This window comes from Zonotrichia leucophrys, chromosome 1A, assembly GCF_028769735.1.
Source record: "Zonotrichia leucophrys gambelii isolate GWCS_2022_RI chromosome 1A, RI_Zleu_2.0, whole genome shotgun sequence".
Taxonomy (NCBI): domain Eukaryota; kingdom Metazoa; phylum Chordata; class Aves; order Passeriformes; family Passerellidae; genus Zonotrichia; species Zonotrichia leucophrys.
Genome location: NC_088170.1, coordinates 22,639,637 through 22,665,182, shown reverse-complemented (window position 1 = coordinate 22,665,182; position 25,546 = coordinate 22,639,637). Strand labels below are relative to the sequence as shown.

At 40.0% G+C, this 25,546-nt stretch overlaps 1 protein-coding gene across 11 annotated transcripts in view; it reads left to right on the top strand.

Moving 5' to 3' along the window:
- Positions 1–25,546, top strand: part of GRIP1 (glutamate receptor interacting protein 1) — a 307,698-nt gene that overhangs the window by 239,747 nt on the left and 42,405 nt on the right. For all 11 annotated transcript variants that reach the window (XM_064701889.1, XM_064701884.1, XM_064701892.1 and 8 more), the window contains 2 exons: positions 19,278–19,425; positions 21,026–21,195. In XM_064701889.1, coding sequence (XP_064557959.1) covers positions 19,278–19,425; positions 21,026–21,195 — 318 coding nt within the window. The remainder of the gene's footprint in view (positions 1–19,277; positions 19,426–21,025; positions 21,196–25,546) is intronic.

Genomic DNA, 25,546 nt, shown 5'->3' with positions numbered 1-25,546 from the left:
GTTTCTCTCTTCAGTGGGTGTTAGTTCAAACCACTCTGTGGTGTTCAGGAGTAAAGAAACATATTGCACTTTCAAATTCCATATGTTTCTCTGGCTTCTTTAACAGTTCTTGCTCTTATTTGAGCCAGGATAGATTTGCTAGAATGTGGAACCCTGTAAGTTTTCTCTACAAAACAGAAACAGTCAGCTTGTTTTCTGTTGCAAAGCTAGCAGAGTCACCCTGACACAGAACTGCTTGATTTTAACTAAAGCAACACCCTCTATTTTCTGAACTCAGTGTTTAACACTGATAGAACTTCCTAGAAAGGGGAATATTGATGCAGACATTTGCTAGTAAATCTTTTTGCTAGCCTCAACCAAGGCTTTTGCCTCTTTAAATTCACCTATTAAAATAAGAAAATTAATTAATTAATGCTGTCATGACCTTATGAAGGTATATTTAAAGAAACTTGCTTCACCTTTTAGCAATTCTGCCTGACAAGAAGGGCACTAGGGAGAGAAAATTTGCATAGTTTAAAGATCAGGTGGGATAATCTGCAGTTCTAATGTAGACATTCAGCAATTTGTGGAAGGCGAGAAAGAGGAGAAAAAAGAACTTAAGGGCTGACCCTTAAGTTTCATAAAGCAATGTCACTCAAGTACATCCAGAGCTGTGGAGACTCTTTAAAACTAGAGATTTTACAAGCCCAAAGGAGCAGGAGCCCCAGAGACTCCAAGGACTGACTTAGGATCTTCATAAGCCTTACAAGTGTTGCAAGACCTTGCAAACTGAAGTAAAGTCAGGAACCCTGTAGGATTCCACACTGCCTTTTTCTTTCTGTTGCTTTACAAACTTAAAATGTACATTTCTCTTGTCTCATATAGGGTTTTGACAGAATAGATAGGTTAACATACTCTAGCATTTGACTGCAGCTGCAGGTCTCCTGGCTATACAGGGCAGTGAATTGAGATCCCTTGAAATTCTAAATATGAATTAATTGCTTAAAGCTTTTAAGAAGTTTTCTTGTCTTATGTTGCTTCAGAGACAGATAGAATGAAAATCAATGTGCAAAACAAAGGTCATAATAGCTGTATTAATTGAAACATTACTTTAAATACTGCTACACAGACACATACACAAGTTAAGTTACAAGACAATGCTGGAAGTGAAAATGTTGAGTGTTCCATTTGGGAAATGTCAGAAGTGAGACTGCTCAGCCACTGTCCAGAGGGGTGTGCATGCGGTACAGTCACAAGAGCCACAGGAGAGATAATAACCTTTTATGCAGCTATTCATTTTGAATTTTATTTCTGTCTCCAGTGTGTGACCACAGGTTTATTAAAGGCACTGCCCTGATCCTTGCCTAAATGCAAAGTTATTAATTCCTGGTGTTTTTTTCCTGAGGCCCTAATCCAGCCACAGTTGGAGTGCTTCAGGCAATATGCAGATCTCAAGGAGAAAACCTCTGAGTCCCAAGGTCATTCCATATGCATTGGATCTTTCTTACAGCAGGAGATAACACAGACATAACTCTAACACTTCCAGAAATATCCACTCACAGCTGTGTCACAAGGTAAAACACATGGGATTTTTTTGTCTCTCGTGGAGGCTAATGAATGATTCACATTCATTGAGCAGATACTTAAATCTATGTGCTATGGCACATTAGTCTCATCTTACTGTGCAGTTTACTTGTTCATCAAACCCACGGCATGTTCTGCTGTTGGTGCCAGATGCCTGCATCTGGGACACCAGTGTAAACTGACAGTCAGCTGTGAATATACACAATGAATAACTTTTCTCATTGTAGTGCCAGCAAGGTGAGCTAAGGCACAGGGAGGTGGTTCAAGACAGCCAGCACAGCTTCACTGAGGGCAAGGCCTGCCTGACCGACCTATTGGGCTTCTGTGATGGAGTAACTATCCCAGTGGACAGGGCAAGGGCTGCAGATGTCATCTCTCTGGACTTCTGTAAAGCTTTTGATATGGTCTGCCACAACATCTTTAGCTCTAAACTGGAAAGAGATGGATTCAGTGAGTGGACTGTTGTTAGATGGATAAAGAATTGATTGGACAGTCACGTGCAGAGGGTAGTGGTAATGTCTCAGGGCATCGGTGACAAGTGATGCCCTCAGAGGACCAGTGTTATTAAATATCTTCATTAATGACACAGATGAAGGGATTGAGTGCACCCTCAGTAAACTGGCAGGTGACACTGAGCTGAGTGGTGCAGTTGACACACCTGAAGGACAGGATGCCATCAAGAGGGACCTGGACAAGCTCAAGAAATGGGCCTGAGGGAATCTCAGGAGGTTTAACAAGGCCAAGTGCAAGGCGCTGCACCCAGATCAGGGCAAACCCTGGTATGAGCACAGGCTGGGGATGGACAGATGGAGAGCAGCCCTGCTGAGAAGGGCTCGGGGTGCTGGGGGAGGAGAGGAGAAGCTGGACATGACCCAGCCATGGGCTCTCACAGCACAGAGAGCCAAACATGTACTGGGCTGCATCCAAAGCAGCGTGGGCAGCAGGGGCAGGGAGGGGGTTCTGCCCCTCTGCTTTGCTCTGGTGAGACCCCACCTGCAGGGCTGCATCAGCTCTGGGGTCCCCAGCACAGGAAGGACATCAACCTGCTGGAGAGAGTCCAGAGGAGGCCACCAAGCTAATAAGAGGGATGGAGCACTTCTCCTGTGAGGGAAGGCTGAGAGAGTTGGGTTTGTTCAGCCTGAAAAAGAGATGGTTTTGGAGTCACCTAATTGTGGCCTTCCAGTACCTGAAGGGAGCCTACCAGAAAGATAGAGCGAGTCTTGTTACAAGGACTTGTAGAGACAGAAAAAGGGGGTATGGCTTCAAACTGAAAGAAAGTAGGTTTGGATTAGATATAAGGAGGAAATCCTTCACTGTAGGGGTAGTGAGGCACTGGAACAGGTAGCTCTAAGAAGTTGTGGCTGAAAGTGTCCAAGACCAGGATTGATGGGACTCTGAGCAACCTGATCTAGTGGAAGGAATCCCTGCTTATTGCAGGTGAGCTGGAACTAGATGATCTTTAAAGTCCCTTCCAACCCAAGCCATTCTATGATGCTGTGGTTTCATATGATTTACCCTTGGCATGAGAAGACTGAGGCTTATGATGTGTTTCTGCTATCGAGTTTTCTGGCTTTCAGGACTGCTCTTTTACAATAGGGAGAATGGGTTATTGCTTTTAACCCTTTGTCTCTCATGGTGCTACAAAATATGTTGTACAGACTTCACTTAGTCTCATCACGGGCCTGTAAGATGGTTGATACTGATCAGTTTGTCGTAAGCTTCTGCATCCTTACCTGCTTTAATCTGCTTTACTTATCTTCTTTAAAAGAAATATAAATACCTTTTTTAATACCTCTTGAGATAAATGTGATAACATGGAAACCTAAGGTAAATAGGTTAGGTTAAAAAAATCGAGCTTTTTGGGCTGGATTCAAGTTCAAATTGAAATTCAAAAAACAGTTCTTGCTTGATCAGTTTTTTGTGTCATCAAGAGATACAGCTGCTGGCTGTGATAGTGAAATAAAAAAATGCTTGCAATTGGTGACCAATGCTGTTGGTACCTTTTAGCCTTTACAGAATTTGTGATATAATCTGATACGTAAAAGCAGCAATGAGGTGTTCCCTCCATGTTTCATAACCTTCTTTTCCTTGCAGTACCCTTTTTATGCCTTACACACCTCCTACCCAACTCATGCACAGCTAGCTCCTCAAAACTTATGCTTTCCCCTATGGGTAGGACATTTGTTTCATTGTGGGGACTGCTGAGCAGTGAAAGAGGTGTGGAACAGGGCCTTGTAAGAAAACAGATTTTTCTTTCCAATGAACGGTACCCCTGGGTTGCATAAGCAACTCTCAGTTTGTTGTTTACCACTACCTGTGTAAGCTTACATCCTTAACAGCTTTGCCACATTTTTGTGTACCATTACCTGGGCTTCTCTGTCAGAAAAACTTCAATCTTCTGACATCCATCCCAGAATAGTTCCTCAAAAGAGTGAGAGCCACTAAGCCTGCTCTCTGTTAGCAGCGTTATCAGACCAGCTGTCCAGCACAGTGCACATGTGATTGATTCCTGGAGGCCAGAAAAGTCTTCATACGCACACATGACTGCAGGGTTTTTGCTGAAAGTGGAGAACAACTGCAAGGGTTATGGATCCCATGTTCCTTCCTGTCTATTTCATGGAGGCGTGATGCTTCTTCCCTCCATTCTTTGCTCTTATCCTGATTCGGAGCTGCATTACTGTCTTTTCCAGCAGCTGCTTGATTTTTCCTTTCTCTGCTGACCTAGTTTGAGTTGTCTTTTCTAGAAGGTCCTAAATCCCCAACATGCTATTCCCTCTCCTTACAGCCCAGTTTTTTCTGCTGTCTTTTGCCAAGTAAGGCTTAAATAATTTTCCAATACATTTCTCTCACACTGCTGATTTCTCTGTTTTAAAGGCCTTTTGCAGTTTACATGCCTGTCCTTCTTTAGCCCTTTCTCTAGTCCCCATCTCTTAGCAAACCATTCCCAAGTTTCTTGTTCTGCCGCTTCTTTATGGATCACTAACCCTCTCACCTCAGTTCTTCTCCTTCTTGCCCAAAAAGTTCTTCTCTTCCCTCCTCTTAGCTCTTGGTTCCCAGTGTCAGGTACTCTCCTCTGTCAGGTAGAGAGGATACATAGAGAACATGAATTTTCCATATAAAGCCTAGAGAACTTTCAGGGGGTAGGGCAGGGTAGGTGGGGCAAACTCTGGGTTTTCCTAATGACCTGTTTCAGCTAAAATAACTAAAGGGAGAGAAAAAAGTACAGTCTGAGAAGGGTAACCATTGTAAGAAAACATCACACCAGATATTTGTACTGTGGCCAAGTTGTAAGTTACAAGCAGTTAAAAACAAGATGTTTTAATCAGAAGAGTATTATGTCCATGATTCCCAAGTCTATTTGCCTGATATCTTTTCTCTGTCTGGTTGTGATTTGCTGCTGCAATTTAATAGCCATCTTGCTAGTAGGTGCTAGTGCTAGCAGAAGGGAGGAGTTGTCATGTTTTACAAGGATTTCATAAATCTTACAGGTGTTTCTTTTTTTACAAACTTCCTGATCATCCCTAAAGAAAAATAAAAGGAGTTTAGCTGAACCATATAAGTTACAAATTACTCTAACAGGTCCAATTAAAATTTATCTCAATTGCTTTTGAAACTATGACCTTATTAAAAGCACCTTAATAAACATTGTTTTGTATGGGAGAAAAAAAAAAACCTGTAAAGGTGAAATTAGATGTCCCTGAAACAGAAAATTAAAGGTACAATTTAATTGTCATAAATAACTAGAAAGGGAGAGGAGTTTCACTTCATGTATAAAAATACTCTGTTTTACTTACTGAGTTTTGAGAGTAATGGAAAAATTTGTATTCAAAGACTTGTCAGGAAGGTGAAACCTGTATTTGCTTGCAGTTAATCTAAATAGCCTGCAATTATAAGAAATCAATCTGAAATATCAAATGTATTTCATGATGGGCATTCATTACAGAAGACCCTTGCTAATCTGTGTTAGTATCTCTTTACAAAGCACATGGTCCTATGATGCTAATCCAGGGGCTAAGATCCTCAAATGGAAGCAGTCTCTACCTCTTAAAAATACGCTATTTTGCGTCTTTTTGTTAAACACAATTGATGGAAGGATAAAATTCTTGTAGTAATCTCTCCTGTCCACCCTCCAGGCTTCAAGAATGCAGAGCAAAGGAGCAAATAACCCTCACAGACACTTAGTAAAAGATGGGAAATAAAGGATTGATCAAATCTTTCCACTTCACATGAGGGCTATCCAGACACACCATGAAATGCAAGGTGGAAGAGAATTGGCACCCCTACCACATGCTCATACCTCTGGTCAGCTGGAAATGGGTCAGTCAGTTGGCTTCTCTGTTACTTAGCATGCCTTTCAACAGAGGCTGTGATTACAACAGGGTAATGAGGTATCCTGGCTTGTGCTTGTCTGGAAAACAAATTAGGCAGGTAGCTGCAGTGCTTAAATTCAGAGCGCAGAGGTGAATGTTTTACAGAAATGGTGATAATTAAGTTTTGTGGAGATTAAAGGATCTTTTGTATGTGCCATGCAATTCAAATCAAGAGAAACTCTGTATTTGGAAAAAATCCAATTAAAAAAATATAACAAGATATTGTGTTAGTGCCACTGCAGTCATCTGAGAGACTAAGGAGTAAGAGACAGATCTGATTTTCTTTATACTAGAGAGAATTTGTGCTGTAACCCCAGAAAACACTAAATATCTCCCAAGACTTTCCCTGAGGGGAGGCATTTTAAAAAACCTGGAACTGAACCACTCCATCCTCTTGCCTTTTTTTCATGGATATGAGACATCAGACTGTCTCTGACAGGTTAGGTCAAGGGGGAAGAAACCCCAGAGTCCCTCAGGTCATTTGCTTGAACACCTGTACCAGGCATAATCTAGGAGGTTAAAAGGGGATGCAGATTTTTGTTCCTTTACAGTAAGGTTAATGTTCATTAATCATTTCACAGAACATTTATGCTGAAAAGGAATGGATTTCAAAGTATGAATATTTTAGATCTTTTGCCTAAATATGACCTCAGTTAATGGTGTTGAAGTGCAAAACCTGTGTGAGTTGAGAGCATGTTGGATGGACAGCCACTATACATTTGATTGTATTTAGTTTTTGGCTTTCACATAACAGACCGGATTTCAAATGTCAGCATTTGATTTTATAAATCATGGCATGGCATTGATGCTGATGGGCTTCTCAGTATATCCTGTCATTCGTTAGTTGGATATGGAATGTGGGAGAAGCATCAGCTGCTATGTTTAAACTAGAAATCAGCTGCAAAGGGAAAGCAAATAAGAAAGGATGTGTCTTTTCTGTGCTTCTTTGAGATCTCCCTTGCTGGAGGAGTGGCTCTTTTGCTACTTTCATACATTGACTCACAGTTAAACTCAAGATTTGAAAGATTTTTAAAGATAAACCCAAGATTTTTTTTGTGTAAATTTTTTGTGAGGTTTTTTCTTGTCTTTACAAAGTTCATTTCAGTTCAGCTATTCAGGGATTAGAAATGGAAGAATTTAAGATGCCCATGCAGCCTTACTCAGATGCGTTGGTGCATATGTTACATTACAAATTTTAATTGGAATGATTGCATACATTTTACCTTCCACAGTCACTTGCTGCATAGTACTAAATGATCTGAAGAACAGTCATGTGAGAGAAATGTGCTAAAAAAAGGTGATCTCATCTTGATGCAGATGCCTAAACTGAGGCAGGTGAAACACATTTGTCAAATGTCAGTTTTTTTGGGTGGTTGTAGAGAGAGTTTAGGCTCAGGTGTAGCTACTTCAGGTCTGCCCTAGAGAGGTCTGCATTTTGGTGCAGTGAACCCCAAAACAGGTGTCTTAAAACGTCCTCTCCAGACAAATGGATGCTTTCAACCTTCATTTCTTTGATCCTTGCTTGTTTATCTCTACAGTGGGAAAAGCACCATGCTTTTGCTCTAAAGTGTGGTTATAAGAGAAAATAATTAATAAACATGTTGTAGGGAATACTCGGAGGCTGCAGCATACAACGGCTCTCCCCCACCACATATGCTCAGAGAAGATTGAGAATACTGTTTAGTAATTAAGGCATGAGCTTGGAAAAAAAGGGAGAAATGTTCCTACTCATTAAATATTCACTGTCTACTTTCCATATGAGGCTCTTGAAGAAGGAAGTATATGTGCTTATTTAATTAAAGAGGGAAGGTAAAAATAAGTACATCCAGGCAATATTCATTCTGGGGATCATTAGGTTTGAAGTGCTTTGTGCCCACATGGTGACTGTAATATTTTCCTTTTAATGTCGTTCTGTTTGTAAACAGACGCTTCTGATCTTTATTGGTATACGTGTATTTTTATGATGATTTATACTGATATTCTGCAGATTTTAATCAACTTCTCATTTGGGTTTTTTTACACCTTGCATAAGCACAGTTTTTCTGTTATGGTCAGCTCAGCAGTGTTGTTTGGAATAGCCATTTTCTGAACACTGTGACCTCTGATTTTTCAAGGTCTTTACAGAGACCTTAGGTAAATTTGGGTGGATTTCACTAGTAAGAGAAAAAGAACAACCAAACCCAAAGAAACAGACTGAAAAGAAACACAAATAAAAAAAGCTTTTCACAGTTTCTCCTTTACATAAATTCAGTAATTGCTTAATTATAAATATGAGCAATGGAACATCTTCAAAAAGAAACAAGTCACCAGACTTGCATGGGAGGACCTGGAGCCCCTCGGAGGCTGGCAGCAGGAGCTGCTCTGGCAGGAGGTAAATGTCTTGTCCTGCAGCAAAGGAGGAGCCACATGGGAACCTTGCCAAAGGTGACCCTGGCAGCAAGCTGGCAGGCTGTCTGCTGAGATAGCAGATGATAGAGTGCCCTTCTCATTGTATGGCTATAACAGTTATGGGCCACTTGAGTTTCTAGAGGTTATTGCTTAACTGGGATTTTGGGAGCAGAAATATGGGGAATTGGTTTTGCTGGAAATGTATGCTGCAGAGAATAGGGGATATAGAAGCTTTCTTTTACTTTAAATGTGTGAATGCTCCCAGTAGTACTCTTCCTATATTCTTTGGAACAAGTACTGGGAAGGGAAAGGCTGGAAATATATAAGCAATTCTAGATTATTTTTGCAATGAGGTTTGAAAGAGTTTATGTTTAGGACCATGGTTTCTGTGTTGGATTTAAGGGCAATTTACCTAAACTACTTTCTCTGTTTCTTTGAAATGTTTTTGCTGAACTGCTGCTGAGGCAGTACCGAAGCAGAAAGAGAGAGCAGTAAATAAACTTGTTTACTGACTCATTTTTGTCTGACTCAAACATACCAAAGTTTGTGCAACCCCTAAGAGCAGAAAAACTTCTTTTCCTTAGTGCAAAAACCTCCAGGTCAGATCTCGGCCTCAACTTTCTGCATGGTAGCCTTTTATAATGTTTCTGTGCCGATGCAGTAATTATTTTAAATTTAATCTGTACTAGAGCACAGATTATTTAACAGACCAAAGTTTCAGGTGAAAAAGTGGTAGCAATAGTATATATTTGAAGGATTAGAAATTAATATTTTCTGTTATGAACAGCAAGGTGCAGTTTAATTTTTCTTTTCTTCTGGTTCATAGTTACCTGATAGGCCTTGCAGAGGAGTTTTAGACTAGTCTTAAAGTCCTGCCTGTTGAACCAAACCAAATCAGCTGATGTCAGTGTTAGCAGAAGCACACCCAAGGTCAGCTTTCCAAGGCAGAGACTGCAATTATCTTGTGTTCAGAGGTCACTAACACATGCAAATAGTAAGTAACCATGAATGTATAAGTTGGTATGTTTGAGTACAGAGGAGCCCTGAGCAAGGTCCAGTCGTGCAGCTCGCATACACCAGGCAGGTCAGCCACATGGGAATGGGGCTGCACTTGGGTCACTCATCCTGTTGACAAGCAGGAGCGAGCGGCTGTCACAGCCTCAGCATCTTGCTTATGTGGTGGCTCTGCTGCTTCCAGGGCTTCAGCTCCATCGCCGTGGCAGAGAGACAGGGGCAGCTGAGGTTCTCACTAACACAGCATTGACTTACCCAGGTGTCCAAAGTAGCCATGGCACACCTTTGCTCTGAAGTTTTTGGTACTGTCTGAGATGTCCTGTCTGATGGAGACTTGGATAGATGGGCACTGTCAGCTCAATGCAAAGGTTGGATGCTTGGCTGTTCACAGTGCTTGCTCCCATCTATGAAGTGACAGAGTGACGGGATTTGTGCTCTGTAGACTTTTGAAGAGAATCCAATCCCATTCTAATTATTAGTGTTCCCATTAGATGGAACTTGGGGGCATTGTGTCAAATAGGCATAATTGATGGGTACTGCAGCTCTTTGTATTATCTATGGTGTGTACTTATGGACATGCTTTCAAGGTTGGCTGACGTAAAATTCAGCACACCAGCTGTATCTTAGTTTGCAGGCTGAGGTGCAGATTGTGTTGCCCTTATTTGTTCTATTTGTTGTGATTAAACAGACAAAGAATCATGCAAGAGATGTAGAGTTTTGAAGATACCAAAGTTCTTGTGCATTTTATTTTCTGTCCTACTTGGAGGAGAAAACAAGTACGGGAAGTTCTTTTGGACATATGTATCTGTCTATCAGGCCCTGAGAAGTTTTGAATATTCCATAACTGAAAGTTTGCAAGACCAGATTGGACTGGATTGGACTTTCTGTAACTTGGTCTAGTGGAGAGTGACCCTGCTTTATGGAAGGGGATTGGGACTAAATGGTTTTTAAGGTCCCTCCCAACTCAAACCATTCCGTGATTCAATGGTTCTTTGAGAGCATCTGTGCTAATTAGTGTTTTGTATTGTAGGGCCTCAGCAGAGGACTTATTATTTGCACATTTTCAGTGTCTGTCTCATTTTGGAAGATGGTTTTTAAAAATAATTATTTGTAAGCTCCATTCCTGGAATGAAATGCAGGAAGAATTCCATTACTGCTGATTTCTGCAAACATTTCACAATTAATCTAATGCTATATAGTGTTTCAGGACAGTTTTCAGGAGCCATCCTTCAATGGAAAGGTGCTATTTGAGGCTCAGGTTGCCAAACTAACCATAAAGGTGTACTTGTAAGCTCCCAAGTTCTGAAACCATGTGCTGCCATCAGGGATAGAGATTTTGAGTTCCTAATAGTTCTTTAAGTGCCATGTGAATTTTCGGTGTAGTATTCTTTCTCAAGGTAACAAAGGCAGAAAGTTTTAGTGCCTGGGCTTATTTACAATAATAAACTCAGACTGTCCTCAAAGAGGCAGATCCTGGATTCTCTGTACAGGCATCATCTACCAAGTTGCTTTTGTGTTGTAAATTGTGCAATAGACAGATTGCAGTTTAGATTAACAAGGCACGTGTAAAGAAAAAGAGAGGTAAATCAAGAGATTGGGATTTTATACAGCTTTGAGCAGGGAAGAGGCCTAGTAAAAGTGTGAGCTTGAAACAGTTAGTATGAGGAAGCAGCATCCTGAGAACTGGGGAAAGTATTTTGAGCTGAAGTTGTTTAGGCAGGTTTTTGTGGTCTGAACATGAGAGAAAGTCCCAAACTGATTTTGGACATGTCCATATCCACAGTCTGGGAGCATTTTTAAGGCAGAGATGGTTCTTCAACTAGTTAGTGATATTTTTTAGCTGAGAAGGATGGTGGGGCTAAGGTTGCAAAGTATGAAATTGGTAAAAGCAGCTCCTAAGCTTTTGATTTGAAGAAGGTGGCTAAATTAGAAGCATATAAATGAGCTGCAGGAATTAGGCAACAAGAGGAAAATTGAAAGACTGTGCCAGTCAGTTGACAAGAATATTAAATTGCTTGTGGATAGACAGGATAATAGGTGGCATATTTGTTTAGAGAATAATGTCTCCATTTTCCATTCTGAGGTTGAGAGGTCTCTGATTTTGCTGGCATCATTCTGCTGGCATCCTCTTGCTATTATTCCTATTTATCGTTTTTGAAATTTGATTATTCTAAAGGTGAGAGAGTATAAAATGCCATTGGTGGCTTTTTTCCTTAGCAGCAATTAATGGAGTTTTTTCCTGTGAACTCTGTGATCTTTCTTCAAGTAGACCAGCAGTTCCAGTGGTGCCCTGTTACTTGCATATAAAGGAAAACACACTATTTTATTTATCTATTTTTGGTGCTGGTTTTGCCTCTCTAGTTCTAGTTCAGGTAAAATTATAACAGCTGTTGCTCATTCTACAGCCTGTCTGTAACACACAATACCCCAAAATCAAGGGAATGCAAGGAGCACATATATTGTATGATAGATTGTAAGTTCGGCCTTGGAGACTGACACTTCGAACAAGAACAATATTTAATTTTTAAATAGTGGTTCTATTATTAAAAACTGCTTTTCTTTCTCTACAAATATTACTCATAATATGTTGTCAGCTTACTCTGTTTTATAGAATCATGGAATAGTTTGGGTTGGAAGAGACCTTAAATATCATCTAGTTCCAGTCCCTCTGCCACAGGCAGGGATGCCACTAGATCTTGTTGCCTAGGGCTCAGTCAAACCTGGCCTTGAATGCCCCCAGGAATGGGGCATGCACAGCTTCTCCAGGCAACCTGTACCTGTGCTTTACCACCTTCTGGTAAAGAGTTTCCTCCTAACAGCTAAATTAAATCTCCTCTCTTTCAGTTTAAAACTGTTCCACCTTGTTCTGTCACTATCTACCCATGCAAGAGGTCATTCTCCATCTTTTTTATAAGGTTCCTTCAAGTACTGAAAGGCAGCAATGAGGTCTTCCCAGAGGCTTCTCTTCCCCAGTTCTCTCAGCCCATCCTCCAGCAAAGGTGCTCCAGCACTCTAAGCAGCTTCATGGCCCTCCATTGGACCTACTCCAACAGTTTCACAGCTTTCTTAGCTTTCCAGAAATCCCTTTTAGAGCTTGCTAGCTGTCATTGATTTTATTTTGCCCATAAGATCTGCGATGAGTAAAAGGTTACTCTGCTAAATGAAGCATGAACAAAGCCAGGGTGCAAACATTGTGCAATGTTAGTAGAACAGGGTACCAAAGCCAGCACCGTGAATCATGCTCTGTGTGTGGTACATTTATGACCTTTAGCCACAAACGTATGAGGAATCAAATAATATTACTCTGAATGAGTGATAATGGTGCTACCCAGCTGTAGGGCATCTTGAATGTTGTTCCTGTGCCCTTTAAACACTGCAGAAGTCTTATTCCTGCCTCTCTTCCTTGCTGCTGCATTCCCTCTTGAAACCATTGACCCATGATCCCAATCTCAATTTCTTGATTGAATAGATCATCTTTAAAAATATGTAATTATTTCCTTTCTTCGCAAAATAGAGATCAAATAATCTTTGCGGTACAAGGAAAGTGTATTACATAAATAAGTGACCTCCCATGCCCCTACCTCCGCACAAAAAAATCAGTATTTAAATAACCATCACTCAGATCTCTGTAAGAGACTTGGTTGGCCATCCAATTCATGTAAAAAAAATGAGTAAATGAAAATGCCCCTACAAAAGAAATTTTAAATGGTAGCAAAGTAGCCTAAGTGCTTTATGATGTAGATGAAGAACAGGGGCAAAAGTGGGGCTTTGTCAGCTCTTTTTATCTGTGACTTGGTGAAACCTGGAAAAAGAAAAGAAGAAAGGTATCAGAAGCAGAAAGGAAGGAGAAGAGCAGAGAAAAGCTTCTCTACTTGCAGCAGATCTCTCTCTTGCACACGCATTTCTAGTTGTAGTTTTTTTTTGCATGAGATCATGGAAAAGACAGACAAGTTGACTATCTCTATGGCAATCTCAGGAAAACATGAAAAGGGACATAGGGGAGCCACAGTATGATAGAGGACTATGAGCCTCACACAGCTAGGAATGCAGTCTTGCACCAAACTGTGAGGAGCTGGGACAACTTTAAGTGTGTCAGTCTTACGGAGAAAATGTTTTAATGGATACCAAAAAATGGGGGGCTTAGGCTGGTATTCACGTAAAAGAAATACTCCTTAAGAATACAAAAACCACACAGAGAATGACAAGATTCGTTAAGTGTAGTTTAAGATACTGTCTGGCAGTAATGAATAGTCTGTGGGTGAATGAAGAAAAGTGGATGTGAATGCACACAGAGTCCCTGAGTGCTTTCACATTGCTCTGCTGTCAGCTGAGCAGTACTGTAAGGGACCTTGCAAAATGGTCTGTATGGAGAGCATCACTGCTAAAACCACACATCTTAGAAATTAAATTCATCAAGCCTGTTAGAAGTCCTGCCTGTTCTTTGGGTTGGTTATCTGGTCTCAAGTTTGAACAGCTAGCTGTGGATTTCAAGTGCCGTGTAAGATTTGTATCAGCTTTGATTTTTGCATTTCAGCAATCTAGCTTCCCTAAGCAGGGGCAAATACTCAGAACTCATGGTGGTAAGTGTGTGGTATTTTCATCCATTTCTGTTACAAAAAGCAAAAAGCTTTTAACATTTCAGCTCTAGTTTCTTAACACAGAAAACAGGGAGGCTAATCCCTAGCACACTGATTCTGGACTGGCACAACCACATCTACTGTGCTTTCCTCACCATTGATTATTCTGTCAATCATAGAATGATTTAGGTTGGAAAGGACTTTAAAGATCATCCAGTTCTAGCCCCTGTGCCATGGGCCGGGACACCTTCCATTAGACAAGGTTGCTCAGAGCCCCATCCAACCTGGTCTTGAACTAAATAGGTACATATGTAGAAAAGAGTTTCTCCTACTTTTTTTTTTTTTTTTTTGTCAGGTAAGGCAGGGGAAAAAGCCAAGCACTTGTATTTCTTTAAAACATTCTGCAGCTTCTCTGGGCAACCAACCTTGTATGTTATTCTCAACTGAGACTAAGATACCAAATAAAGGCACAGATTTGGTTGCTTATTCTGTGCTTTACATATCAGTTTCATCACTGCTGCTTTTAAGTACCTTCTGCTTGTGTGCTGAGTGCTGACATTCGCTTGTTGGGATGTCTCAACCTTTCGCTGCGATGGAGTGTTTTGTGTTGGACCCTTTTGTATTGGACCCTTTCTGGAGCTCACACTGGCTTGTGTACACTCTGCAAACGCATAGTTCCCCTACATTCTGTTGGGTTTTGTTAAAGAAAGCAAGTTCAAGGAAAGGCTTGTGCGTTTCTGCATTTAAGGATTTGTGAGTGTCCATCTATGAGAGTTTACTCAACAGCTTCTTTGGGGAGCAGTCAGTGCTGTCCCTTATACATCAGAGCTGTCACATACATGATTGCTGAGCAGGTACTGGAAAAGATTCATTGATTTTTGTGAATTGGAAAAAGAACAAAGAGAGCAGAGGAAAGCAAGAATGTAGTCTAAGGCATTTGGGAGTAATGGGCGATTGAAACTGATTTCTTCAATCTTTCTGTAAGTGTTCCAACGTTTTGCTCTTAAAGGGAAGAGTGTCAAAATTTCAGGTTTTTTTCCACTTCTCAACAATCTTACTTAACTTCACTAAGATACGCATCTCTAATCCACTAGTCTGAACATGAGACATGCAGGCACTGGGTATAAAAATTAGGATTACAGAAAAGGAGAAAGAACATAAAGTCTCAGGTGTGCTGACAAGAACTGAATGGAGAAAAGGGAGCTCCTACCTGAGGGAGAGATTGCTTTGCTTAGAATCATAGAATCTTTATGGTTGGAAAAGACATCTAAAATCAGCAAGTCCAGCCATACTTGCTATCTGTGGGCTGCAAAGATTTTGTATAAAGGGAACAAAAAAAGGTGTGAGGGGTAGAAGAGCACACTTCTTCAATCAAGAAAAACTATTTCTGTAAAACACTGTCTTCTGTTTTTAACGTAAGTGAGACACATTTAAATCTGTGAAGGTACTGCTACAAAAGTGTTAAAACTTTGTGTTGCAAGAACTACAAGGTTTGAGGACCTATGCATTTTTTCTGGTCTGAACCAGCACCTTGCTAGATTTTTTTACTACTATCAGTTAGAGAATCACAACAGAGAAGGCTGCAGGGACCTGCTATACACAGTTTTAAGGTGAAAACCTGGTTAGTCTGTGAACACCTAATAGAGAAGAAGCTTGGAAAATTAGTGTGAGATAGTAAGATATCCACTTGTTTGTCACATCATTTCTATGAAGTACAGCAGCATCCAGGAGAGGTCAATAGCAGTCTTCTGAAGCTGTGTGTTTCAATTGGTCCAGCTGGCTCTTTAGAGACAAAATCTATTTTGACATCCTTCCTCTGTTGTCAAGATCTTTTAAGCTGCTCAAAAAAATTATTTGTACCTTGTTTTGCCATGACTCTGAAAAAATAAAAGAGCAGCCCAAACCTTGCAGTTGAGAAGTGAGAGGCTGCAGAGCACAGGTAGTAGCAGCAGAGCTCAGTGTTCCCACAGGAGCAAGCTCAGTAGCTGTACTTCCCAGTTTTAAGTACAGGAAGGCTTTGGAAAGGAAAAGAAAGGCATCATAGACTAAAAAGGTTGGTTTCCTGTGAATTTAGTGTCATTATTGATCACAAGCTATGACTGAAGCTTTTCCCTCTCTAGGGCAGTTAAAGGTACTGTTTTACGTGTAGATCCTCTGCTGCCTAACACAGCAGCTCACTTTCTGGTTTCCCCACTGTGGGAATCCTAGTGTTTTTTGTCCTCTACCACCCACCAGTTGTTGACCTGGATTTCAGATACCATGAGGATCAGTAAGGATTAACAGATATATACATTTTTGAGGATATAAAGAAACGCATGTAATGTGATGTCTTTATCAGGTTAAAATTACATTTTTCAATTTTCAAAATGATTTGTGATTATCTTTTGAGGCAGAGGAGGTTGGTAACACTACTCATTTTATTTTAAAAACATTTCTAAATACTACACTACATATTATTTATACTATACTAAATATAGTATATTGACATATCATTAAATTATATCCAGAATAAAACCCCTTGTTTTCCGTGATTTAAGCTGTCAAATAAAAAAGGTGTGCTGCCGTGTAGCTGTATTAGCATGCAGAAAGCAATGCTGCATCCTCTGGGAGGTTTTAATCAAGCCTCTTGTAGTGATTGAGATGCAATACTCTAAAATGAGAAAAATTATTAACAAAATCAAAAATCTAGAGTGCCTTTCACACAAATATTCATCAGTGTATTCATCAGTATCTTATGTAATTACATAGTCAATAAATCAACATAGTGTGTAAGTGCTTCAGTCATGGTGTAAATATCTTAATGACTGGAACATCTTCACACATGAATAATTTATACCTGTATGATTCATTTTTCATATCCACGCTTTACTTCAGCATGAAAAACTAATTCTTCTCTGTCAGAGAATGTGTGCTTGATTATTGCCTTCTTTCTCTTCCTTGTGGTTCTTTTCCACTGTTAGACACACTCCATTTCTTCTCTTCTGGTTCCTCTAATGTAGTTATCTTATTTATTCATCCTGTCTGCCTTGGTTTGTGTCCCAGTGCATTTCAACAGGCACCTGGGAAATAACACTCGGGCATAAGCTGCTTGTGCTTATGCAGTTTCCCAAGTAACTGGAAAAAGGACCAGCATCTTGAAAGATTTACACATTCTCAACAGATATTTGCATTCAGTTTCCTCTCCTCAAGGCAGCCATTGCAGAAAGAACTTGTGCAAGTAGGGCTTTGCCATTTTCTGGATCAGTATGAGTTAAAACCTTTGTCAAGGTACAGATGGCAAAAATTGTTTGAGTCTTCTTCTCATATATTTGTAAATGTGGAACTTGTGTGTAGCTCCAGAAACCACTGTAATGTTCAAGATGAAAATAATTGCTTCTCAGTGTAGGAATGGGAATAAGGAATACTTAAATTCTGCTCTGCTGCACATGTTTATTTGGCTGTTTGCAAGGCACTGCATGAATCCTGCCTTACTTAGACCTTTAACCAAGTCATCTAAGAGAGGAATTTTATTGTGATAAACTCCTTCTTTAGTTAGTAAGAGAAAGACAGGTAAGTTAGTAACTAGTTAGTAAGACAAAGACTGCTGAGGGCAGTTCATCCAGCTTTAAAGCTACTTAGTGCTTGAAGCTCCAGGCAGAAGTGCTATTGGGTGGACTCTATTCTTTTAGCTCTGAATTTAAACATCAGTTCAAGTTTGTGGAACAGCTTATTTTGTAGTGCCTGTGAAGGTTGAGCCTTTAAAAATTCAACCCTAGTTGTGTACAGAAATTGTTAACTCAGATTTAATGACAGCTTTCAAAATTGCTGAATCTTGCCTTCAAATCCTCAGATTTTGAACTTGAAAAAAAAAAGAAAACCAGCAAGAATCTAAAAATTATTTCAAGTTGTGGGGGGAAAAGGAGTTCTATAATAATCAACTGACACTTTTCTGGTATTGTATGTTATTCTATCCAACCTTTTTTCCATTTCTATATGCAGTTTACCTACATTACACTCTAATGAGGAAGCGCACCTTCACTGTGTTCATCATCCTCTCATTCAATTTCTTTTATTATTATATAGATTGTTAGTTTTGTATCCTAATATAGTTTTACTGTTAATTCTGTGCCAGTATTACATTTTTTGACTATTTTTTTAGATTTAAGACTGAGTGGAGTAGCTTATATCTGTCCTCTCCTCCATACTTGGAAGCCCAGCTGCAGCTCTTTCACAGCTTCAATCTTAGTGTCTTCTGAGACACATCACAATTGATTGTTGTCTTTGTGTCCTCACAGCTGGTTCCAGTCTGTTGTGAATACCAATCTCTCCTGCTTGCTGACAGGACATTTGGTAACTTTGATCCGACATAAGTCTTCATTTATTCAGTTTTTTCTTACTTTGACTGTAAGCACCTCCAAAGGTTTCTGATAGCACTTTGTTTGTCTCAGTCTTTTAATATCCTTAAAGGACATCATCTCTTACTGTATCTTACTGCACTGAGTTATTGATCAATGGGTATTGGTTAGTAGGAGTTTTCAGCCAGTCTCCAGAATGTACTTCACCCTGATCCCTGCCTGCTTTGTTTTGGCATTTAGGAAGAAGTCTGCTCTCTTTTTGCTCTGTTGTGTCTAGCACTTGTTCTCTAGGGTAGTTTCTCACCACAGTCATCAATCATGACTGTTGCTCCAACTTATTTTCCTGTTTTCTTTATTCAGTGTTGATCACTTACTGTCTATGTCCTGTTGTAAGGCAGTATTTTATCCAGTGGAAGGATGCTAAAAGACTCTTCTGAACTTCCTCACATATATTTTGCTTTAACTTCTACTGTGTATAGGTGTCACGCCTCCTGCACTTTCACCATTTTGGCCTTTCTTTTGTGAAGGATTTCTTGTAGACCCTTTCTTTATCTTCATTTGATTATTAGAGCTGCTATCTACAGACCTTCATCTTAGTTTGTGAAAATCAGTTTCGCTTCCTTCTCTAACCTATTCACTGGTTCATTTTTTTCAGATAATTTTCGACTTTTTAAATTAATTCTGTTTTTTCAGCATGTCTGTTTGAATTCCAGGTAATGTTTATCTTCAGTTGTTCAAGAGAATGATTCACTAACACACCCTGTTTCCCTCATCTGTTCCATCTCTGATTCTGACATACTCTGAAACTTTCAGACATCCCAGATTCAGAAACTTCCTCTTGCTTTTATAATTTTCAACATCAAGAGCTGGTTATTGACTCCTTGAATTATGCTATTCCAGTATTTCTTAAAGTGGCATGTTATCTGGTCAGAGGAATAGAATAGCCATGGAGATTTTATGTGGGGAAACATGAAAATGGCAAAAGTACCACATTGGTATAATACTGATCTTTTGTTGTCTAATTTTAACAGATTCAGTAGCAACAGCTTCTGGGCCACTGCTAGTTGAAGTTGCCAAAACTCCTGGTGCTGCTCTTGGGGTCGCACTATCTACCTCGATGTGCTGCAACAAACAGGTCATTGTCATAGACAAAATCAAATCTGCAAGTATTGCAGACAGGTGAGTGTGACAGAGGACTGACACTGCAGGTCCATGCATCCATTTTACTTCTTTTTCTGTTTGGTCTGGTTTTAAAGGAACCCTTCCCTTTGTTGAGAAAATCGACTGAACCAGGTCCTCTCAAGGTTGCATGTCTTAAAATTAGCACTTTGTCAGCTGGCTGTTCCAGAGGGCCGAGTCCAAGGCTTCCATCTATTTTAGCTCATCCGTGCAGTATTCGGTGACATAAGCCAGCCCCCGTAGTACGTGACTGGCTGCTTGCACTGTGCAGCACAGGAGTCTGGCTGTTAAATGTAACACTGTGGCAGAGATCAGGATTTTAAAAAAATAAACATTACCCACTGGAATTCTTGAAGTAAGCCCACCATATGGAACAGCTGTCAAGGGAAGTAAATTTTGAGGCTTTGCAACCTTGGAGTGTTCTTTTAGGATATATCACTCAATCTTGTGGCACAGTGAAATGGAACTCCTTATGTCTGGATTCTTCTACTGATATTTTAGAATACAAGTGAAGTATAAGGAAGACTGGCTTCTGTATTTTTAAATTGTTTTGCTGTAATATTTCCACTTCATTTAAACCTTCAAATAAAACCATTTAAACCATTAAAATTATAGCTAGATATTTTTCCCCAGTGGTCTGATCCCCTGCAACAAAGTTGTGGGATCTTTCCTGGGATGTGTGTGTGTGTGTGTGTGTGTGTATGTGTGTGTTTATACATATACAAGATATTTCTATATTCATATCTCTATTTAAATTTTTTTTAAATATTACGTTTCAGCAGCAAATTCTTCCTGCATGTCCCCAGTCACCCTACCTTGTAACTCCTCTTTGGCAACGGTGCTTTTGGTAGCACCCACTTGTAGCAGTGAGTCTACAGCTCCTCTGTGGGCTTTTCCCTACAGTAGAAACTTTGAGAGTGACGGCCATTGATCCAGGGGTGTTCTCCAGTTCAATGGTGCAGGATGCTTTAATTTTCTCCCTCTGTTTTTTCCCATTTCGCAGGGGGTAACCAATTAAAGGAGCTGTCCACTTGACTGGTACGTCGGGATGCTGACTGCTGTGTTTGCATTTCTCAACTCATCCAGTAGCCAGTCTCTTGAGTGCAGCAAAATTTAGCAGATAGCCCCCTCCCCACCCCACTCCTAGAGTCACCATGCTAGCCCTGGTTTCATTATTTGTTTGACTACTGCATAATTTCATCATCATTTACAGCTTTTGTACTAATAAATGTTTGAATTATAACTCAAAAAATGATGAACTGGGTGCTTGTGTGAGGGATATGTGACCAAGTTATTCGAGTCTCCTTAAGCTCTTCTCATTTTATCCTGCTGCCATTCACATATATTTTAGAGTCAGCTACCCCATTGCAGTTTGCAGTTCTGTGAGTGATGTCTTGGCATATACTGTATTAACGGAATTGTTTTTAAGGTTTGTACTAATAGAGTTAAAGTCTGACCAGTGACAGTGCCTACAAAACACAAATGTCTCTCGAAAAAAAGAACATGTTCATAGTTGTCATGACCAGTTTGAAGGCAGAAAAACTCATTGTGCAAGCAAATAGCATACCTGATCATACCAAGTTTTTCCCCTTTTGTATAGATGTGGTGCATTACATGTAGGAGACCATATTCTGTCCATTGATGGCACCAGCATGGAGTACTGTACACTGGCGGAAGCAACGCAGTTTTTGGCTAATGCAACTGATAATGTCAAACTGGAGATCCTTCCCCACCACCAGACACGGCTAGCACTGAAGGGCCCAGAGCACGGTAAGAGCATCTGTAGCACCAAATGCCTCTTTCTCTTGCTTTCTTGTGCTTTGCCTGCCCATGCTGAATGATCAAAGCTATCGCTGCAGTTTTGTCTGTAAGTGTTGTTTCAGCTCCCCACGTTATGCTTCTGCAGTTTCTGAGCAGCTCTGTGTGTTCTTGGTCTTAATGAACCCTCTGAGATTCCTATGGCCAGAGAGGGAAATGTTTTGCTAAGAAATACCTCTACAAACTTGCAAATGCACATAAAGACACCTGTTGACTCTACTGTTGCAATTGTTGGGGATGCTATGAAATACTTCAGTAAATTCATCTCTACATTGATTCTTAAATTTAGTGTGGGAAAGTAGTACCACAGCCAAACTTATTTTCAGCATATTGATTTGATAGTTGTGGTCAATTAATAACACCTGTTCTCCCCTAAAATACTTAAACCCCTCCCTTACTTTCTCTTGTTAATGGCATTATTATTTATTGCCATCATCTTTTAAAGTGCTTCTGAGATTGCTTCACAGGTTCACTGTCAGGGCTTATGAAAACTGTTTGGAAAGTTTCCTGGATTGCAGACCTTTTCACTGTGATTCTTATGTCATACCAATATGCTTGAATAGAATTGCTTTCCATTCTCAAATCAAATGTTTGTAAAATGTCTTAGTATTTGAAGATGGAAGCTGCCTGTCTTGTCTTCTAACTAATTGGGAGAAAGTGGCTAATTCACAGTAATCCTTAAATTCAGTCTGAAATAGCACATGTTGATAGACATCAAAACAGTAACAAGGGTTATCAAATACACAGAGAATAGGTACATGTGTTGCTGCATGAACCAGTGGCTTAATTTTTCTGAGCCTGTGGTACTGTGCTTCTGCCTCCTCTAGACCAAGACAAGATTTCTGAGGTCTTGAAATGTCAGTGATGGTCATGGATATTCTGGGACATCCATGCAGCATCCAGGTTGTCCCTTGATAAGCAGTGTTCTAGACAGTTTCTCAGAGTGGGTAATACTGAACTAGTGACAGAGGAGACATTCATTTCTCCTAGACCAGGGTGAAAAAAAAGTAACCTTTGCAATTACATGTTCTCCCTGTACTCAGCTCTTGCCCTTTTCTACTTAAGCTGCTTAGAGCCACAAGGAGCAGAGTGATACTGCACAAGCAGAATGAGTTGGAGCCCAAATTTGCAGTGTACTTCCATTCATTTCAGTTATGACAGTACATTGCAAACAAATCTTTCTCTTTTTTTGAAGCAAAGATGTCATGCAATTAATTTCTGATGGTTAAAGAATTTTGAATACTGGTTTTTTTTTGGGGAAGACAAATGCTGGGGCCAATGATTTGTGTAGATGATTGTATTACTTGAAGCAGTTGGTTTGTTAACCAATATTTATAACAGATTGATGCTGTAAATATTCTAGTAACCAGTGTAGATGCTTAGAAAAAGAAATGCTCTTGCTATGCCAGAGTTAAGAACTGTCTGTTACTAAATCATATCGAGGTGATCAGCAAATGATGATCTATTAGAGCATCTTTTGGGGGAAAATATCCCTAATGTAATAAAGTTGCTTTCTTCAGTAAGGCAGAATAACTAGGATGTTTACAGACTGTTCCAGCCCCTAAAGAGGTGGTGCTACCACAATATCATGACCAATTCAAGATGTAACAAGCTTTATGGAAGCAAGTTCCCTCTTAGAAACAACCTTTTATCAGGTGTGGTATGACCTAGAGGCTGCAGAGAGTGAAAATCTCTTTTGCTTTGTCTGGAATAAGCTGAGTCATTAGGGCTGTACCTGCTGAGCTCAGTTATTGGTCTTGTGGGAGTATGTTAGGAATTTAAAACAGGCAGGAATATCAGTATATAAAATAAACTGAAATTTTAGCCCTAAAATAAAGTGAAGAGCTCTATAAAATATAGGATTCTTTTTCATGTTTTTTTTTTCTTTATACTCTGCTGCTGACATTCATTTCTCTTGCTGCCCCATTAGTTTTATGTTTACTATACACAGCCCTGTACTGGAAGAGCTGAAATTATCACTGAATTACTATGGTTACACACAAAAGGATTTTCTTTTACAGAACTTTTGTTGAATTGGGACTATCCTTCTACAAGCTGAGCAAACTGAATTTGTGTACTTTCCCACTTTGTAGGACATTTTTATCTCTACTCTCGGCATGAAAATAAAACATTAAGAAAAAGTCTCAAGGACTGCCAGATAATTTCCTGCTGGAAGCAGTCTTTTTAATTAAACAAGGCTCACAGCAGCTTGAAAATAATGAAAATCCACCTGGCCACATTGTTCTTATCAGATTTTAATTTTTTCACTGTAGTTAAAGTTAAGAAATCTTGCTGTCTGTGCACGTAATTGAAGAGACGATTCCATCTGAGAAGACATTCTAAGTCTCTAAGACACATAAGGCCATATCAGACTGCTTTTGGTGTTTCCAGGACTTTTCTGGCTAACATGAGATTTTCCAAAGTCCCTGAAGGTGGTGGTCCTAGCAGGTGAGGAACCTGAGGTGCACAGATCCAGCCTGGTGCTGGCATTGCACCTCTACCTTACTTTTGATATCTGATATTGGGGCAAAAAACCAATTCTTTTGATTCAAGTACATGCCATGGCACAGTGTTCTCATGGAGGATTGCAGCTCCAGGGCAATCTGAGTGAAGACTCAGGGCCAGGTCGGGCAGCTCCAGGGCCTGCAGGGTCTCCAGCACTCCACCAGGCTGCAGGGACATGGTGAGCCCCTTGCTCCCCTTTCCCTGTCCCTTCCCTGGTGCGCACTCCATAGATCCACCCTGCAGAGACAGGCATGGCTCTTGAGTCAGAGGGGGTAGCACAGCCAGGCAATTAGCACATCAGTGCTCATGTGATACAAAGTGAAACCAAGGGACAGCTTTCCTTCTGCCAGGGCACAGCGCTGGCTGTAGTGGCTGCCCTTTCCCCACCCACCCTTGTTTTATTTCATGGAATAAGATATGAACATAAGGTGTAGGTCCAACCTAAATGCTCAGGGTTTTGGGCTCCTGTTAAAGGCCAGCATGGGGACAGACAAGTCTGCAGCCATTTTAGCAGACTTTAGCTTACAAATCTTTGTCAGAAATTACCTACTACAAAAAGGCATTTCTAAAATCAGTGTATCTAGATATATTGATTTGCATTAGTCTGGGGATATGTGTTGAAAAGTTTAATTTCACATGGTTTTCTTAAAGTAAGTTGTATACTATGAATAATCTTTTGTGTCTACATTATTTAGCCATTTTAGCCATTTAGCAGGTAGCAGAGGGACACAGGTAATACAGCTTATGGGACAAAGGCAGCAAACTCTGTGTTTTATAGAAACAGATTTGGAAAGAGTTTAGATTAGATATTAGGAAGGAATTCTTCACTGTGAGGGTGGTGAAGCAGTGGGACGGGTTACCCAGAGAAGCTGTGGCAGCCTCATCCCTGGAAGTGTTGAAGGCCAGGCTGGAAGGGGCCCTGAGCCACCTGGTCTAGTGAAAGGTGTCCCTTCCCACGGTAGCGGGGTTTGAACAAGATGGTCTTTAAGGTCCCTCCAAACCCAAACCATTCCATGATTCTGTAGTATGGGCAAATCCCTTGGTGTTTTGAGACAAAAAATTCAGTGAATACTTCCCAGTTTGAACTGTGCCTTTATGGTTCAGCAATGGTACTGACATGCTGAATTTAATGATGAATATATTCTAATTAATCAAGGGAGACTTCAGTCCCTTTACTTTAAGATTTGACAACTGAAATGCTTCCCATTCTCTTAGTAAACACCAGTCTTCACTTTCGGCACATAGAACCCACAATTAAATAATTAAATACAGTATCAAATTTCATCCAGTGAAGGATTATTTTAAAGTTTTGAAGATCAAGTTTAAAAAAAAACCAACACAAAAACCACAAAACAAAAATACAACATTGCAAATCCAGCTAATCAATAAGACCTCTTTTCTTTATTAACCAGGTTTCAGGATAGTTTTCCTGCTTCTGGCATTGGGAAGTCATTTACTGCCCAGAATAGCATAATGCCAGCAATAGATTGTGGCAAAATTAAAATGTCAATACAGTAAATTGAAATGGCAGGGAAGCATCTCCATTCTAGGCAGTGCCATGTAAAGTATCTGGTTGGTCTTTTTAAAATAGATTAATGCAAGCAGAGAGTTATTAACCTTCAGTTAGTGGTCATATGTAATATCTTAGTATTTTGTGAGAAAGTTTGCAATCTTAGCTCCGTAGCCAGAAGGAGATAAGAAATCAATTCAGTAACCATAATTTTTGAAACAAATATAAAAAAGAAAGAAAAAACTCAATCAGAAATGTTTTTCTGAGAAAATATATTATTTCTGCTCC